The sequence below is a fragment of the Elephantulus edwardii genome, unplaced genomic scaffold, assembly GCF_000299155.1.
Source record: "Elephantulus edwardii isolate Elephantulus edwardi_28Jun2011 unplaced genomic scaffold, EleEdw1.0 scaffold00001, whole genome shotgun sequence".
NCBI lineage: Eukaryota > Metazoa > Chordata > Mammalia > Macroscelidea > Macroscelididae > Elephantulus > Elephantulus edwardii.
Window position 1 is genome coordinate 33,792,663 of NW_006399751.1, and position 19,897 is coordinate 33,812,559.

The following is a 19,897-nucleotide window of genomic DNA, read 5'->3' on the forward strand; positions in this document are numbered from 1 at the left end:
TTGTAACAATAGTCTAGGAATAAAAACAACTATCAGTGAAATAGAAACAATTGTGGAATCAGTAATAGGAGCTTACTTGTTAAAAGTAGGATCTATCTCAAAAGGCATTTGAGGCTGTGATGAGATTGAATAGCATATAAAGAATGAAAGGAAAATTATACATGAACAAAAATTTGGGCATAGATAAGGTGATTAATTGTATAAGACACAATTGTACAGGAATAATAATATAAAACACGTGAATGATAAAAGCACACAAAAATGTTTAAATAACAAAAATTACTATATATTATATATCTGTATGTTTATAATTGAGAGACAACCAACAAGGTGAATGAAAAGGGCTGAGTGAATCTTAGGTGAGTTAGAGAAAGAGAAGCTGAGAGGAGACAGACAATGAGAAAGATTGCACGTAATGATACCAAATAGCTAAGTCATCAATGCAACTTACTTCCGTTAGGTTTTCTCTCTAGCAATAAATTGTCTTCACTTGCAAGGCATCGAGGAAAGAAAATTAATACTTTATATATACTGGAAACTACTGCTATGATTAAATATATTTAAAAACATTCACTATCCTAAAGGAAATAAAAAATAGAAAACAAGACATACCATAAATCTATTTTTACAAGAAAAGAATTCATTAAAACATTTAAAATAAAGAATTTAGAGAAAAAGTTCACTTCTTCAGATTGATGCTATCATATTAAAAATGGTCATGAGCTGCATATGAAGTAATGGTTTGAATAAAGGAAAATACTCCAACCGTTTTTTTAATCATGTCTTTTTCTTTCTTCTGTTGCAGAATTGGCTGTAGGGGAGGGAATTCCTCTGTACTTCTTTTACTAAGGACATGATGCCCAAGATGGTAAGCAGCTTCTATTTGAATTGGAGTGAGGATATCCCGCACATCTTTCTAAGGAAATGAAAAAACAAATGAACAGTAAGAATTAAAATGAATACAAAAACTACAACTTCTCTCTTTCTGCATAAAGCCATAAACCGCACAGAGAAGCCAAAGCAACTCACAGTTTTATCTAAATTGCTAAATAAATGAATATACATCTTTTACCCATTACAAGAGTATTCATATATTTTAGGAAGACATATAAAAGGAAGACATGAAAGTATAAAAAGTGAAAAATTACAGCTACTCAGTAATAGTCTGAAGGCTCACATTTGGGTATACTTCTTTTCTAGCATTGTCTATACATGCACTTTATCACTTTACATTATGACCTAATTATTCTATATCATACAAAAAACAACAAACCATTCATTGCTGTCAAGTTGGAACCAATTCATTGTCGATCATCCAGTGGGTTTTCTGAGGTGGTAAGCTGGGCAGGAAGAGACTGTCCATCTTTCTCCCTCAAAGCAATCAGTGGATTTGAACCACCTGCCTTCGAGTTGGCACTGCAATTCCTTACCACTAAGCCCCCAGAGCTCCCTAGCATAGTATAAATTATGCTAATGATTCCAAAGACATAGGGAACATTTTAATTTATTTAATAAAATAAAATAAGACTCCCTTTAAACTTGTCAAAATAACTTTCATCAATTTTATTTGTGTTTGTATCTTCTATACTTTGATATATTTATTAGAAAGTTCTTAATTTTTCTTTATTAATGGAAAATTTTCCATTATATTTTCTAACAAGATATGAATGTTACATAGAAGAGTAATTTGCTTTGTTTATTAATTTTATATCTTAGATGCTTTATTGAGTTGAATTGTTTTACTTTTTAAGATTTATCTTGCTTTTGTATTTCACAAAGTTCCTACATTTATTTATGAATTATAGAAGAACTAGGACTCCTTAGGAATCCATTCTATAATGTAGTCTTTATAAAATCTTAGTAAATTTAAAGCAGTCCTCATTCCTAATCATATTTATGTGTACTTTAAAAAGAAACCTCTTAAAATAAAACTTTTTCTTATTTTCTTTTCCTCTGCTTCTAAAGAAATAGCTTTTTAGTTTATTACTTTGATTATAAATGCATATATTTTAATTTTATCTCTACTTGCAGACCTTTTTAATCTTTTTCCTCCCCTACTCTTTTATGATGGGAGCTCTTGTGGCTCTGGTAAAAAGCTGTGCAGCATCCTGAAGGCACACAGTTCAAATCCACTAGCTACTCTGTAGAGAAAGATGGGCAATCTCCTTCCATGCACTTAAATGCCTCTGAAAACCCTCTGGTAGCTTCAGCGACAGTCAGTTCCAACTCTACTGAACACAACAACAACAATAACAAAAACACAGCTATTTTCTAAAGAGCTTAAGAATTGTTTCATCATCTTTTCATTTAATTATTTACTAGTTTCCTCAATGAAAGACTATCTACCACATTAACAATCAGTATTGCTTGCTGATATTCATTGGCACAAACAATAAAATGACCAAGAAAAGAGTAACTTTAACTCTTTTTTTGGAATGGCATTTAACTTGATAGTAAAGTAAAGGTGTTGCAGAATCTCAAGTTTGCAAAAGAAATACACAAAAGTCAGGTAAGATCCAATGGTTGTTAGGTGCTGTTGAGTTGACTCAAATTCAAGTGACCATATATGCAACAGTCGTTCTTTCAAAGACCTGTCTGAGCCCTCCCTAGGTGCAAGGGGACCTTCTTAGCATACTGACTCAAGCAAGGTCTTTCTATTTCTCTCATCTAAAGGGTGGGCAAAAAAGGGTTTATGAGTAAAGAAATTAAGGAGAGTTTACAAAAGAATTCAGTTGATAATTTAATGAAGTTACTTTAAACAAGATACGTTTATGGACAAGACAATAAAAAGAACTGGCAGAATCAACAGTCTCTATGTAGCTGAAGAAGTTTTATCCTTTTTTATCTTGTTACAGTTTTGGAAATATAGATGAAGAAATTATCACAGAATGTGATCAATTTGACTCAAAGTCTCTTTTGCGCATTTCACTTGAGAAGTTATTCTCATTTAAAAACAACAACAATGAGATACAAGTAATTTCATCTGATCTAGATGATGAAAGAAAGAAAGACTCTTAACCAGGTAGACTGATACAATGACTGTGGTAATGGGTTCAAGTGTGTCGGAGATTGGGACGGTGGTACAGGATAGGACAGGGTTCAGATCTATTGTTCATAGGGTCACTTAGAGTCGTACTCAAGTTGACAGCATTGAATAACAACAAACACAGCAGACACTACCTTAAATCATGATTAAGATTTCCATTTATTTTTGGTGAGTTCCTCAGAGTAGATTGAGGATATTTGTATAATTTCTGATGAGTATCAGCAGACAAGCTTTTTCTTTATCATACTAGTTATAATTTCATTTCTATTTATCAGCTTTCTATTTACCACATTTTAGATGATAAGACTGCTGTTCATAAAAAAGAAGACTTCAACACTTAGTGTTGAAGCCCGAGGATGATTTGCTGTCAGTATAGATTATACATCAACACCAAGGAAATACAAATCTTTACAATTTTACGAGTAAACAGTGCCATTATGAACAGAGAAAAGTCTGAACTTGTCAAATATTTTTTTTTCCCCTTGGATCCACAATTTATGTGCATGGAAGCAAGAGGAGAGAAATCTGCACATGAAGTCTTTCAAGTGCTCAAGATGTCAATTTAAAGACTAAAGTAAGTCTGACCCTATGTAGGGTTTTTATTGCTTCATTTGCAAATGAAAGTTGGACAATGAATAAGAGGGTCTGGAGAAGAATCATGGTGTTGATAAAGGGCACCGAATATATCATGGATTGCTAAAAAGCAAACAAATCTGCCTTGGGGTATGTACGGATAGAATGTTCATTTTTAAAAAATTTTCTACTAGTTTATTTACAAAATTATAATACAAATTCAAACAAATTCTTTCAATTTTCCTCACCCCCCCCCAATTGTATAACCCAATGATTCCTCCCCCTTCCCCCTGCACATCCACATTCCTCTGCTTCTGGATAGAATGTTTTTTAGAGGCAAGGACAGTGAGAATCATGCCATAGACCTGAGCATATCATCAGAAAGGGCCAATCCCTAGAGAAAGACATGCTAGCTAAGTAAAGGGTCAATGAAAATTAAGAAGACAGTTAATGGGAGAGATTGACAGAGTGGCAGCAACAATGGGTTTAAGCATAACAACAACTGTGAGGATGGTGCAGGAAGGAGTAATGGTTTTCTGTGGTGTACACAGGGTTACTATGAGTCAAAGAACACACAATAACATTTAACAACAAGATATGCATTTCAAGATTGGATTATGGCTTAAAATTACTGACTAAAATTAAATAAAGGATATATTATTTTAAAATCTCAACAATTAATAATTCCAACACCTTTAGTACCGGCAGTCAGGAGAAAAAGAGAAGTGTTGCTTTGGGCAAGGCTTCTGTCAGAGACCTCTTCAAAACACAGAAAAGCAACAATGTGAGTTTGAAGACTAAGGTGCACCTGATTCAGGCCATGGTCTTTTCAATCTGTTGCTACGCATACGAGAATTGGACAATGAATAAGGATGATAGAAGGATTGATACCTTTGAGATGTGGTGCTGGAGAAGAGTACTGAATATCCCACGGACTGCTAAAATAACAAACAATGTCTTGGAAAAGGTGAAGCCAGAGTGTTAACTGGAAGCAAAAATGGCCGGTTTTCAACTCTAATATTTTAGACATGTTGCTAGGAGAGGAAATTTTTTGGGAAGGGACATCATATTTGGAAAGATTGAGGGTAGGTGAAAGAGAGGAAGATCCCCAAGGAGATGGATTGACACAGTGACGGCAACAATGGGCTCAAGTGTATGAGAGACGGTGAGGGTGGCACAGGGTAGGGCAGGATTCAAACTGGTTATTCACAGGGTCATTTGTAATTGCACTCTACTCAACGTGACAGCATCTAACAACAATAGCAGTAAGAAAAACATATATCTGTTGACAAATCATTACTGCATTCCTTTGTCTAAGAGAACTCTGTTAGCATAGCCCATAGGGAACTGCGCTGCTAAGCCCCAAATGGCACTGCTCTGGCAGTCTGAACTGGCAGCTCCTCAGAGGAAAAGAGGCAATCTCCTCACATGTGATTTACAGCCTCTGAAAACCCCTGGAGGACTAGTTATGAGTGAGTTCCCACTCAAAGGCAGTGAGGTTTTTGGGTCTTTAAAACTATATTAACTTTAAAACTATACTATGTCTTTACGTAATCATAAACAAAATTGGCATAATTTTTATCTTCTCATCATTTACAGTGTTATCAACAGTGGCTCCTTTGAGGCAAGGATTTTTTGAGCTTTTTCTGACATGCATGTTGCCAGGAAGGACCAGTCCTTTGAGAGGGATATCATGCAAGGAAGAGTGGAGGGACTGCACAAAAGAGGAAGACCCTGGATGAGATGGATTTACTCAGTAACTGGCGTAATGGGGGTTAAGTGTGTCAGAAGTAATGAGGTTCGCTCAAGATAGAGCAAGGTTCAGAGTTGCTGTACATAGGGCCATCATGAGTTGCAAGCGACTCAATGGCACATAAAAACAACAAGGGTTAAATTATATAATGTAAAGAAAACACTTAACATAGTGCCTAGAACATATTAAGTTCTCAATACTTGTTAAACATAATTATCTCATATGCTGTCAAGTTGGAACCAATTCATAGTTGAATCTGTATTGGGTTTCTAAGCCTGTGAATCACAAGCATAAATTTGTCCATATTTCTTCCATGAAGCTACTAGTGGATTTGAAATGCTGGAGAGGAGTGGCCTTTGGATTGGCTATATAACTCCCAATAGAGTAAGCCACCAGAACTCCCTTAAATGTGTTATTAGGTATAAATTTCTTTCAATATAATAGGTCAACTAAAGAATTGGTTTCTGTTTCTCAAAATAGACAGTTCTGACTAACATTTGAAAATAAGGGAAAAAAAAACTAACTAGGATTGCAAATCAATGAACTTTACGTAGAAGATGAGTTACTAAGTATTTTTGTAGTTATGCCATCAAGTTGGAAGTGATCCATAGTTGACCTTCCAGTGGGTTTTTAGAGGCACTTAATCACACAGGACAAGATTGCCCATCCTTCTACACGTCTATTAATTAAATGGTATTTGGAAAGTTTAGAGCTTGGTCAGTCCTCAAAACCTCTGATTACATTTCCATTCTTGTCATGTTGTTGTTATATACTGTCAAGTAGCCTGAAACTCATAGCGACCCTATATATACAAAGGATCTAAATTATGCTGTATCTTGAGCTAACATCATTGTCTTTTACACACCCTCCCTTTTACCCCAGTTACTGAGTCAATCCATCTTATCCAGGGTTTACCTCTCCTGCACTATCGCACCATCCTTCCAAGCATGATGTTATTCTCCCAGGACAGGTCCCTCCCAGTAACATGCTCAAAGTATGTGAGATGGAGCTACAAAATCCTTGCCTCCAAGGAGTAGCCTGGTTTCATCTTCTCCAGGATAGAACTATTAGTTCTCTTATCAGTAAATATGTTCAATACTTTTCTCCAGCACCACCACTCAAAGGCATCTATTCTTCTTCTATCATCTTCAGTCATGGTCCAGCTCTCTGATGTATAGTGAGTAATTGTGAAGACCATGGCATAGATCAGGCACGCCTTGGTCTCTGGACTGACACTGTTGCTCTTAAGCAATCTGGAGAGGTCCCTGAAAGCAGATTTTCCCAATGCAATTTGTCTTTTGATTTCCTGACTGCTGGTGCCAAAAGTGTTGATTGTGGAACCAAGCAAGCTGAGGCTGTTAACAGCCTCAATCTTTTTATCATAATGCTGCCTATTGGCCCAGTGGTGAAAATCTTTGTTTTCTTGATGCTGGGCTTCAATCCATATTGAAGGTTGTAGTCCTTGACTGTCTGCAGCAAACTTCTCAGTTTCAGCAAGCAAAGTTGTGTCATCTGCATAACACAGGTTGTTTAGGAGTCTTCCTCCAATTCTGAAGCCTTGCTCATAGAGACCACTTTATTAAATTACTGAAGTGATTGAAATTTCAACATGAAACCTTGACCATACAGGAATGGTGCAAATCAAGAATCAAATCCCAAGTTATCAACCTGTGAAAACGGAACAGCTTGAAGCTTTGAGTATTACAATAGCAAACTTGATTAAATTATTCCCTAGGTATAGAAGTGAGACAGTCACTGACTGTCCCTACACATATCCACCGCTTTAATTCTTCTCAACAAGCTTGCTTTGACCAAATCACATGCTACCTAATTCATACTAATTTTCCACAAGGTCTTCTCTACATCTGGTGTAGATTACTTTCATTATCCTAATTAGCTATTAATTATGCATTTCTCACAATATATATAATGTACATGCACTCTTGCAAAAACTGTATTTGACAGATATTCACACTTATTTAACTTTAACAGCTCCACCTAAGGACAAACGTTATTGTATAAAAAATATTTGAAAGTGATTAATTAGTTATTTGGGAGGAAAGGGTAGATTTGCTTAAAATTTAATTTGAAGAGGCATACGCCATTTACATTAAAAATAATGAAGATTCCATGCTACATTTCTATGGACAATTACATAAGATGCCCACAGGTCTGTAAAATAGTACATGCATGCCTATAATTACAAAAAAGTTTATCTTCTGGTTTGGCTTTCTTGAAAATTTGTATTTATGCCCAAAGAAACTGGCAGTGTGGTGGTCATGAGCTCACCTGCTAACCAAGAAGCCAGTGGTTCAAATCCACAATTGTGCTTCAGAAAAAGATGTGGCAGTCTGCTTCTGAAGAGATTTTAGCCCAGGAAACTCTAGGAAACAGTCCTACTTTGTACTATATGGGTTGCTATGAGTAGGAATCTACTTGATAGCAATGCACTTTGGGTTTATATTGGCATAGTCTGCAATGAATTGTACTACCTCAAAGGCCAAGTTGTTCTTGTTGTTGTTGTGTACCATAGAGTTGAAACCAACCCGTAGCTGACTCTCAAGTGGGTTTTCAAAGGCAGTTTATTTCATGGGAGGAGAATGCCCATCACTCTCCCATGGACCAACTGGTGGCCTTGAAATGCGTGCCTTCAGGATTGCAGTGCAGCTTATTGCCTCGAGGCCATCAGAGCCCCAAATCCACCTGCAGCTCTGTGAGATAAGATGGACCAAGAGTGTCTAGCATTTTGAATCCTCTTGCAGCTCTTTAAGGTAAGACGGGCAGTCTCCTGTTATACTGTATATTCCTGGAAGCTGATGGAGGGCTATTTGAGCCTGTTGCCACTCCATGGCAGTGAGTTTTTAGAGTTTAACTGTAGACAAGGTGTCCTCCTATTGTATTTATACAGAGAATAAATTTAAAAGTTGTTGTTTGTTGTCATTGTGCCATCAAGATGCCTATGACTTATAATGACCCTATGTACAGTAGCTCTGAAGCCTGCCCTATTTCAAGACAGGCTCATTGACTGCGACACACCTACCCCCATTAGCCAAAAAATTAAGTTACATACTGAAAATATGTAGTCATGGCCTATCTATGTCCAAGTAAGAATCTGGGGCTAGAACATTTATAATTAACACCTCAGTCTCCATCTATAACCCATAAACATACCACATATTTTAGAGGATAAATGTTATGTTATACATATGCACGAGTACAGAGGAAGAAGGGCTACCTAAGACTTGATGAAGGGAGACAGGGAGGTTCATACATAGAAGGATTTTTTAGTAAGAAATGATAGGATAGGACTGGGATGTTTTGCTTTCAATTTTAATGTTCCTCTGGTATCAATGGAGATAGTATGTTAGAGGGTGAAGATAAGACTGGGGGACAAGATTAAAAACTAAACCAGTGTCACATGCCATTATAATCCCATAAACTACTAAGCCCAAGCAGTGAACAGTCCAATATTTGAAAATACAAAATGTCCCCAAGTCAGATTATCTGTCTACTATGCTGATAGAATACTTGGATTTCCCCCTTACAGACGTTTTCAGAAGCCTGATACTCTCACAAGGCAGATAATAAGCTATATACAACCTACTGCCATCAAGTTGGTTCTGTCTGATAGCAACCCTCCATGGGATTTTGAAGCTGTAAACTTTCCTTTGTTGTTGTTCTTGTTGAGTCAGAACCAACTCAGAGCTGAAACTCCAGCGGGTTTTCAGGGGCAGTAAATCACACAGGAGAAGAATGCTCATCTTTCTCTCATGGAGCAGCTGATGGATTTGAACATGTGCTTTTGGGTTGGCAGCACAACTCCTTACCAGAGTTCTTTTTAGGAGGAGACTGTATCTTTCTCCCATAAAAAAAAGATGACGAGTTCACACTGTCAGTACCCACTTGAACATTTCAAGTTATAAACATCTCATTTTCTTCCTTTACAGGTTATTGTTGTTGTGTGCCATCGAGTCACCCATGACTCATAGTGCCTTATATACAACAGCTCTGAAGCCTGCCCCATCCTGAGAAAATCTCACTGACTCCAACACACCAACTCCCATTGCCCCCGTTACTGCGTCAATCAATCTCAGCTGGGGTCTTCCTCTTCTGAGCTGTCCCTCTACCCTTCGAAGCATGATGTCCTTATCGAAGGACTGGCATTTCCTAATCACATACCCAAAATACGTGAGACAGAGCGTCAAAATCCTCACCTCAAGGAATAATCTGGTTTCATTCTCTTCAAGATAGACCTATTTGTTCTCCTGGTGGTCCATGGCATATTCAATACTCTTCTCCCCCATCACAATTCAAAGGCATCATTTCTTCTTCTATCATCCTTAGTTACTGTCCAGATTCTCTGATGCGTAGCAAGTATTTGTGAAGACCATGGCCTGGATCAGGCACACCTTAGTCTCTAGACTGACATCATTGCTCTTTAGCACTTTGGAAAGGTCACTGACAACAGACTTCCCCAAACCAATTCATCATTTTATTTACTGACTGCTGATGCCAAGAGTATTGTGGAGCTGAGAAAGCTGAAATTATTAATAACCTCAATCTTCTACAACCATCATGGTACTGCCAGTTGGCCCAGTGGTGAGAATCTTTATCTTCTTGAAGTTGAGCTTCAGTTCACATTGAGGGCTACACTCCTTGACCATTATAGTCCCGTATATGTAAGCCTTATAAGTTAATATTATCTCAATTTCATTTCTCTTTCTTAAAAAACCTTTATCCCATTGATGTCATTGATAGGGACACATTTATTAGATTCCTAAAAATATTTTCTAAATTCCAGTAAGATTTAATAAATGGAGATAGAGACTATGTGATTAAAAGGAAGGATCTGATAAGAGCTCAAGTTTATAATGAAACCTGTGTTTCTTTTATAGCCAGAATCCCCATAGTGAAGGAACTCCGTGGATTTGGAAGATGTATGAGCATTTAAAGATCTCCATTTGCAACAATCAAGGAATTGCAAATAATAATAAAGAAATAAAAATTTTTACTTAATCCTTTTAATACTCAGATCTAACAAGTTGTTGATCCCACTGGGACCACCAATTAAACTTTTTCCCTTTGAGTAGGTCTCTTGATACCTCTCACCTCTCACTCCTCTATAAAATTCATGATCAACTATATATTCATTTCTCTCCACACCCCATTGAATCTTGTGTTTAATTCTTCCTTAGCAAGACCATCAAAAACCCGAACCAAAACCACTGCTATTGAAGCAGTTCCTACTCACAGTGACTCCTCATCAGGTTCTTGAGGTTGTAAGTCTTTAAGGAAAGAAATGGTCCTTCTCCCCCTGCCCCCCAGATTGCCCAATGGATCTGAACCACTAATTTTTCAGTTACCTGCCTAACAGTAACACATTATCCACCACAACCCTTGCTAATTTTCACTCTTCATTTACAGCCATCTGTAAGGTGGAATTTGACTGGAAAACTAATCACGTTATGTTTCCTTAACTCATGTTATGACATCAAGTGTACACGGGCACATTATGCCATCTGGCAATCACATTACACTTCTTTATTCTTGATTTTCCTAAAATAGTATTTCACACCTTCTTTCTAAATCTTAAACACTGCTCCTGCTCTCCCCAGAGTCATACTTTTGCTTCTTATTTTACTGAGGGATTAAAGCAACCACAAGAGAATCCACACAGTCCCACTACAGCAACTTTGTAGTGCCTGCAGACATATTCCATGATGAACTTCCCATGTTTCTAACTAGAACCACAGCCTTCGCTTGTACAATTAGCTCCATCTTGCTTGCCTTCACAAGAACATTCCCTCAGCTCTTATCCTTTCACAGATGTCAGCATTTTTCAGTCTATTAGAACATATCTACCAGCTTAAAATCATCCTGATATTTCTTCTATCTTAAAAGTACAGAAAACCAAAAAAAACCTCTTCAATCTACTTCTCTTGTCCACAGCTGACACCTTCTCACCTACACTAATGACTTTGATCCCTTTCAGAGTACAGTTCTATGAATGAAAACCTTACATGGTCTCCAGTCCCTCTCCTTATTCCCCACTGCCCCCTCAAAACATTCCTCTGAAATTCCTTTGGTTAAGGCCATCAACATCCTCCACATTGCAAAATTCACTGGTCTGTCTCAGTCTCCACCTTCTCTGACCCTGTGCTGTACTGCAAACACCACTCTACCCTGCACATTTTTATTTGTTTCCCTACCAGGACACTGTATTTTGCTTTATTACCTTCCTCACCATTCCTCTCATCACCTTTCCTTGGCTCACTCTTTTCAGTCTCTTTGAGGTACAGTACCCCAAGGTAAGGTCTTGAGTCTTCTTTTTCTGTGCTTTGTAATGGCTTTAAAAATCATGCACATGTCAAAGATTCATTAAATTATATATCCAGTTCTCTGCTGTCCTGGAAATACAGGTAAATACGTTTTTTATAAAATACCCCAAACCCCACTCAAACTCATTTCTATCAAGTCTCAACTAAGAGCTGACTTTCCAATTGGTTTTGAGGTTGTAAATCACACAGGAGGAAACTGCCCATCTCTCTCCTGTGGAGCAGCTGGTGAATCTGAACCACTAGAGAGGCATGGGCTTTGGGTTAACAGCACAACTCCCTACATACGAGGCCACCAGAGCTCCCTAACTGCATGAAAGTAATAAGCACCCTCAAAAATAAAACAGGCATCTTCACGAACCTGATCCACAATTGAGCTCCTGAGGCTCCTATACCAAAACTGCATGTCTTGCAACGTTCTTTACCTGAATTGATGAAAATGATAATCTTCTAATTTCTTGAACTAAATATCTTAGAACCTCTCATTATCAAACACTAGCATCTAATCTGTTAGCAAATTGTGTAATATCTGTCTTCAAATAATTCTCCCTCTACTGACTGCTGCCACTTTGATTGGCACCATCATCATCTCTCACCTAGGTTACTTGAAGCAGCTTTCTACTTGTGTGTCAATCCTCAGTCTCCTGTAATTCATTCTTGGTATAGCAGTCAGAATGATTTATTTTATTCCTAAATCAGATCAGATCACTTTTCTGTTCAAAAATCCTATGATAGCATCCCATTACAATGTTGTTAATTGTTATTGTTATTATGTGCCATCGAGTCGCTTATGACTCATAATGACACTATGTACAAGAGCCCTAAATCCTGCTCTATCCTGTGCCAACCTTATTGTTTCTGATACATCTATTCCCAGTACCCCAGTCACTAAATCGATAAATCTCATCAAAGGTCTTCCTCCCTTGTGTTGTTCCTCTACCCTCTCAAACATGATGCTCCTCTCCAAGGACTGGTCCCCCGTTGCAACATATCCGAAGTATATCAGACAAAGCTTCAGTATCCTTGCCTCCAAGGAGCAGCCCAGTTTCACCCTCTCCAGGACAAATCTGTTTGTTTTTTCTAGCAGTCGATGGTATATTCAACACTCTTCTTCAGCACCACGGCTCAAAGGCATCGATTCTCTTTCTATCATCCCTAGTCATTGCACTAGGAAAAAAAAATTCAAAGATCCTAAATATTCTAACTCTTTTTATTACTCTTCTCTCCTTGCTCATTTTCCCATCTATTCCTGCTTCTTCAGTGTCTTTTAGGTAATTTTTCTCTCTTTCCTCTACACCTAGATCAGTGGTTCTCAAAGCATGGTTCACAGAGCAGCAATAGCAATACTGGAAACATCACAGAAATGACATGTCATGTCTCACTGCAGACATATTATACTTAAAGCTTTGAGTAGGGTCCAACAATATGTCTACTAGGAAATCTTCAAATGGATCCTAAGGCTAATTGAGAGCTAATTCCCTACATATCTACACAAGTAACTTCCTCTCCTCTTCAAGTCCATACCCAAACATCACTATTAAATGAGTTCTACTCTGACCACTGTTGAAAATTTTACCCACACTCCTCCACCTGTACTCTCCAACATCTCTTACTGTCTTCCTTTGCACTTCCCTCTATAATCTTCATCTTCTTCTAAACTACTATACAATTTGCAATTTTGTCATATTCATTATTTGCCCCCCCCAGAATGAGAGTAGAACTTTTTTTTCAGTTTCTTTCATTGACATATTTATCCTTGAAGAGAAAAACAAAACCAAAAGTATTGCACATAAAACCCGGCACATCATACAAGTTAGTGTTTAACCATCTTTAGTACTCAGGGATACCAAGCACACTATAAGCACAGAAGATCTACTGAATTAATTAAGTGAATAGGGAGATGGAGTTGAATTGATAAAGTTAGTGGAAGCAATTATGCACATAAAATAATCCCAACTAACAGGCAGGGAATCCAACAGTTGGCGTGTGGAAGCCTGAGTGTCACCTCATTCCACTGGAAGGAATGCGGGGGTAAAATGCATCTGGATATTAGCGTTCCTGTCACACTTGTTTTCTGGAACACAGAAGCAGTCTAGGCATCCTGATCACGGTCCACCTTCCTTTCCAGAATTACTAGGAAAGCAGAAGAATTCAGATAAATGTCTTCTTCTTTCAGATTACACAAGACCTACACAAGATGAGCTGACATAGTGACTTCAACAGTGGCTTTAAGTACAGGGATCATGAGAGTGGTGCAGAATTGTGTAGTTTTGTTCTGTCGTACACAGAGTTGCTATGAGTCAGAATCAGCTCAATGGCACCTATCAACTACAACAATCATTAGTGTTATTTGGTTTCCCAAAGCCATGAGACACCACTCCTATGAGAGTGGGAAGTTCATTCATTACATTCCTGGACATGGATCTTAGTTTAGAAAGTTGTCTTCATGACTCTTACATCCTCTGAGTTTATTTGCAAGTAGAGGGTTAGAACAGCTCTTTGTCTTTCTATTTAGGAGTCTGAAGTGTATTAGAAACAAATGTAAGGTGATTTCATCATTGACATCAAGTAGTTTCTGACTCATAGTGACTCTCTGTGGGTTTTTTTAGGCTATAAATTGCTATAGAGAGAGCTTGCCCATTTCCCTCCCTCTAGGTGATTTAGAAAGGCAGAAAAGATCAGAGAAAACAACCAATTTAAAGAAAAAGTCCTTTCTGTGTACCAACTCCAGCACTAAATTTTTATGCTTGAATTTCACCATGACCTCAGGTCAATGACTACCCTTCTCGTGTCAATATAACAATAATTTTACAAATACAGGTGCAACAAAACACAGACACCTTTGCTACGTTATACTTGCAAATTCATTGTTAAGTAAATGCACAATTTTGATGAACTCTTTTCCAAAGAACAATGCCAAGAAACATATAACTAAATAAACCAGATTGTTTTGCGGCCATGTTTTAAAAGCTTAACACAATGTATTTCTTTGTGAGCATCTATTGTTTTATTGCCCTTAATAGGGTCAGATATGTGTTTCTAGAATTACTAACCTAAGCAAAACCACATCTATGGAGGATTGAGAAAGGAACCTCTTTAATCTCTACAACATAAATGATGGTTACATTAATATCACTCAATGCTTTTTTGGCTCTCAACTATCTAATAGCTTTATTCGAGTACAACAATAAAACCTGTTAAGGGAAATGAGGAAACAGCTTGGGGAGTATTGCTCTTAGCATTTAATAGTGTATTGGAGTCTTGGTGCTTGTCTGTGTTTGCTTGGAATAAGTATCTAAGGGAAAATTAAGTTCTACACTGATGCTACTATTTGAGATCCAGAGAAGGCTCTTGGGAATAGTTTGGCTTTCTGTGACAATGGATTTTCTGATGAACGACACCATTCCCTAATGAAAAAGACCTGGCACCACTTCATATGACAAAATTTGACCAATGTGAGGAGCGTGATTATCAGTTTGGGAATGTGCAGTTTAATAAAAGAAACATGAAATCGGCTGTGCCTTGGCAGGCCATACCCCTCACCATCATGTGAGCTGTCATTCTGGTCCCACAGATGATACCCACCACGCCACAACTGTTCAGTTTCCTACTGACAACATTGACAAAGCTGGCACAGAGACAAAGACACATCCAAAATGGTCATGTGAGATTCTGCTTTTGTAGTCAAATTAAAAAAAAAAAAATCTACTCCTCCTTGCCTTCTTCTTCCTCTTGCCTTCCCTTCCAAAAAAACACATAAGGGAATAGTTTTGAGGCTCCATCAAATCTATTCAACATATACATTTGTAGACAGGCATATAAACAGAACAAGGGGACACTGCATAGTTAGAAATGAGGAAACGTGTGTATCAGGATTATATCTTTTCACCATACTGTTCAACCTATATACTTCTGTACATGAAGATAAAAGTCACCTTTCCTAGAATGGGCAAAGACTTATGCTATCAAAACATATTACATATCAACATGAAAACAAAATTCCTCACAACTAAATCACAAATATCATAATAAATAGAAAAATTTGAAATTGTCAATGATTTAATTTTATTTCTATTAGGTACTACATTAGTGCTTATGGAATTCATGGTCCAGAAACTAAAAAAAAAAAAACCATATTGTACTGGAAAAAATTTTTTTAAAAGGCCTCTTTGAGGTATTAAAGAGCAATGATTTTACCTTGAGGAGTAAGGTGAGTCTGACCCAAGTCCTATTTTCAACCCAAAATTTATGGTATTAGTACAGAACACTGAATTCATTATGGAATACCAGAAGGACAAATGTATCTGTCTTGGAAAAGAAACAATCAGACTTCTCCTTAATGGTGAGGACAGTAAGACGTTCTCTTGCTTTTTTGGAACATGTTATAAGAACAGCACGCTTTGTAAAGCAGAGGGCCAGCATAAAGAGGAAAGGCTTCAATGAGGGGGACAGTGACTGCAACAATGGACTCAAACATAGCAATGATTGTGTGAGGCTGTTTGTTGTTGTTAGGTGCCATTGAGTCAATTACAACTCATAGAAACCCCCTCAGCAACATATCTGAACCTTGTCCCATCCTGTGACATCCTCACAACCTCTGACACACGGGAGCCCATTGCTGCATTCACAGTGTCAACCCATCTGGTTGAGGGTCCTCCTTTCCTTCAGCACCCCCTCTACCTTTCCACACTGGGCTGTTATGGGTCAGAACTGACTCAATAAAATCAACATACAGGCAGAAATTTTTAAAAGGAGGCACTTGTAGAAAGAAAAAAGTAAACCTGAAAACCTTTAAAAATACTTTACAATGACATTGTAAGAAATAAAGAAGAGATAAAAAATAAACCTTGAATTACATAGAGTCAGACAGTAAGCTTCATACTATTTAGAGAGTATTTTAAGTTTACACATTCATTAATGAGAAATAGTTTACATTACCCGCATAAATGCTTGATGTGTTCTGCAGCTAGCTCCTTTGCTTGATACCTGTATGCTTCCTGTAACCATGTCGGAAGTGCCATTAGAAGAGAAATAAAATCTCAATGGAGATTCGACCTTTCTGTTCACATCCACACTCATATTGTACAACAAAACTGCAAAAATGTAAAAAGAATTGTAGGAGACACTAAAAAAAGTTATCTAAAAACACTTCTTTTTAAAAAAATGATAGTCATTCATAGAACACTATAATAGCTTAACATTTCTTCATTAGTTCTTTCAATAACATAAAATTTTATTAAATAGCTTAAAAAATAACCTAAGATTTCTAAAACTTAGCAACAAAAAGGATTTTTTAAAATGATGTCAACAATTTTTATTGGTGGCTGCAGAGAAAAGGAACATGACAGCTGCTTCTGAGGTAGTGTTCACAGTCTCAGAGAACTCCAAGAGCAAAAAGGAAAATATTCTTATCATAAAATGAATTCAGGGCTTGACTAGACATTTCACCAAATAAGACATTCAAATTATCTCAAATGTATGAAAAGGTGCTCAAGATTACTAGCCAGCAGAGAGATGCAAATCAAAACCACAGTTACATGCTATTTTGCCCATTAGGATGACTAAGAGAAAAAAAGAAAATAAAAAATAGCAGAAAATAATAAAAGTTGGCCAAAAAAAAAATCTGTCTTAGAAGAAGGAGAGCCAGAATTCTCTTTTCGGTACTTCATCCCAGGTGTTTTTGGCATGCTCTCAGAAGGAATCAACCCATAATGGGCATTACAATTGCTGACTTGCTGATGGTGAGCAAGAAAGAAGATTCTTAACACTTTGGCTTGACACAGGGCCTACAAACATAGGGTCAAACAGGTGTGAGGATGGTACAGGTCCAGCAGGCATTCTGTTCAGGTGTACAGAGAGTCACTATGAGCATTATGCTCTCTTAATAATTCTTTCTATAGAATCATATTAAAAACAGCAACTCAAGACAATAGTTAGGAACCTGAAGGGGCAGTGAATTTAGATTAATAGCAAGAACTCAGGAGGGTTAAGAAGAATTGTACAACTTGAAGAATAGAATGACTGTCATTGAATTTTAAAAACAGAAACCTGAACTGATGCATATTTTACTTATATATTCTAAACATCAAAATAGATAAAATTTAGATAACAATTATAAAACAACCGGTAGTAACTTAAACAATTATTTTATAAGAAGAAAGATTGATAAGGTTTTGTTTGGCTTCCCATTATTAGCAATATTAGTAATCAGTTACTCTCTTAATTCTCCTATATACAAAAGTTTCAAAGCAATTAACACATGATTATTAATTATAAAAGCACTTAGTAGGCTTCAGATATATTTGGAATCCTTCTTGTCCTGAAAACATCTTACCAAGGAAACACAGGCAGAGAATTGTGCTGAAAGCCACTTGAAATATTTGTTTTGTGTAATTACAACATCATTTTCATATATAGCTGACTCACTCACTCATTGTCATCAAGTTGGAACCAGTTCGTAGCTGACTCTCCAGTGGGAGAAACTGCTCTTTTTTTCTCCAAGGGAGCCTCTGGTAAATTAGAACTGCCAGAGGTGCTGCTGCCTCTAGGCCAGCAGTCCAGCTCCCTGTGGACTGGGCCACCTGAGCTCTTTCACATACAGCTAGCATCATTTTCTTTATTCTCAATTTTAGAATTTATAGTATTTCTTTTTTGGCTTAGTTTAATTTTACATAAAATGAAATGTAATTCAGAAGTTAACCCATCTAAAACTTCACTCAAAGATGTCTCCTTTCGAGTCTTTTCTTCCAATTAGCCTTGCTTTGATTGGCTTCTACTTTTACCAATAACATTTTGTCCTTTTTTGTTTTTTAGAAAACAAAACCAAGCCCAAATATATGCATTTTTTTTCAAAATATATTCTGGTTATTTCATGAGAACTTATTTCAAACCTGAAATAGTGATAATCCAATTGTTAAACAATTATCTAATCAGCAAAAAAGATAAAATATGGATAATAAAATATAACTAAAAATTCCATGTCAGATCTCACCAAGAGAGCCACTTCCTGAATCTAAATGGGTTCTTTGCACAGTAAGCTTTCATGAAGCTGTTGAAATGCCACTTATTAAATAATCCGTAAGTGATACTTTAAAGGATGTATGTAATTCCTAATGGGTCAATTTGTATTTTAGGAGTAACTTACTGGTTAGGTAAAAAAAAAAAAGGATTTAATCAACTTATTTTGAGGAAACATATGTGCAAAATCTTTATTACTGCCATAAATGTCATATAAATCTCTCAGTCTTCTATTTATTTAGGAAATAAATAATAAATTCCAAGCCAATGGACTTCAAAATGACAGTAAGTGAGATCCAATACCTTGGAGAGTGAGCTACAATTGAGATAGCCATCAACAAATTCATCACCCTAACAGAGCTCAGTCAAAAAGCAGAGGAAAAGGGGGTGAAGACAAACCAACATGCAGTTAGAAATAAAATGTGTTTGTATTATTAAACTGGCTAACAATGTGAACTGTTTCTCCCAGGGAGTCGTTTTATGACAATTATAAAGCACGTTTTTGTACCAATGCTGTGATTATTAATGAGCCTGATAGGTAAGTTTTGAATAATTTTTCATACACATCAGGTCACAATGGTATTGGGACTGTAGGAAGCTCTGGTTTTACACACAGGGAAACAGTCATTTATTGAACCTTTAGGTTATCCATCAGCTCATCTGTGTTACTGTGTAATGCATCTGTGTTACTGTGTAATGCACTTTGTCATGCACTCTCAAGCTTCATTTTTCCAATCAATAACTAGAGAAAGACTGGCCCACTCTCCTATCACTTCAGGTCTTATAATTAAAAGCTAATCTGAGAACGAGAACCAAAACAAAACAAAATTTTTTAAAAAGCTTATTTGACCCATAGTTCAGATACCAAGCTCTCTATTTCCATCTCACTTCAAGTTAATCCAGGCTGAGATTTTGGTTCTGTAAATACCGGATGCCTTTCATGATGTTTAGATGACAATAGCCTACAGAGTCTTGAGTATAATCAACTCCTGAGAGCAGCTGATACATTGCAAAATTTGTGAATTAATAATGTCTAAATGGAAAACCCAAGTATAGATTATTCCCAACTATGGGCTAATTTCGCTAGCCAGTCTTATAATACAACAACATAATAAAAACATTAACCTGCTAACAAAACTATAATACAAAGTCACATATGTGTGTGAATTGGGA

General features: G+C 36.8%; 1 protein-coding gene across 1 annotated transcript in view; it reads right to left on the reverse strand.

Annotated features, from left to right (window-relative positions):
• Window positions 1–19,897, reverse strand: part of ITGA4 (integrin, alpha 4 (antigen CD49D, alpha 4 subunit of VLA-4 receptor)) — a 106,480-nt gene that overhangs the window by 28,473 nt on the left and 58,110 nt on the right. Inside the window, exons 15-16 of the mRNA XM_006878951.1 lie at window positions 16,646–16,800; window positions 767–916 (exon numbers count right to left, since the gene is read on the reverse strand). Coding sequence (XP_006879013.1) covers window positions 767–916; window positions 16,646–16,800 — 305 coding nt within the window. The remainder of the gene's footprint in view (window positions 1–766; window positions 917–16,645; window positions 16,801–19,897) is intronic.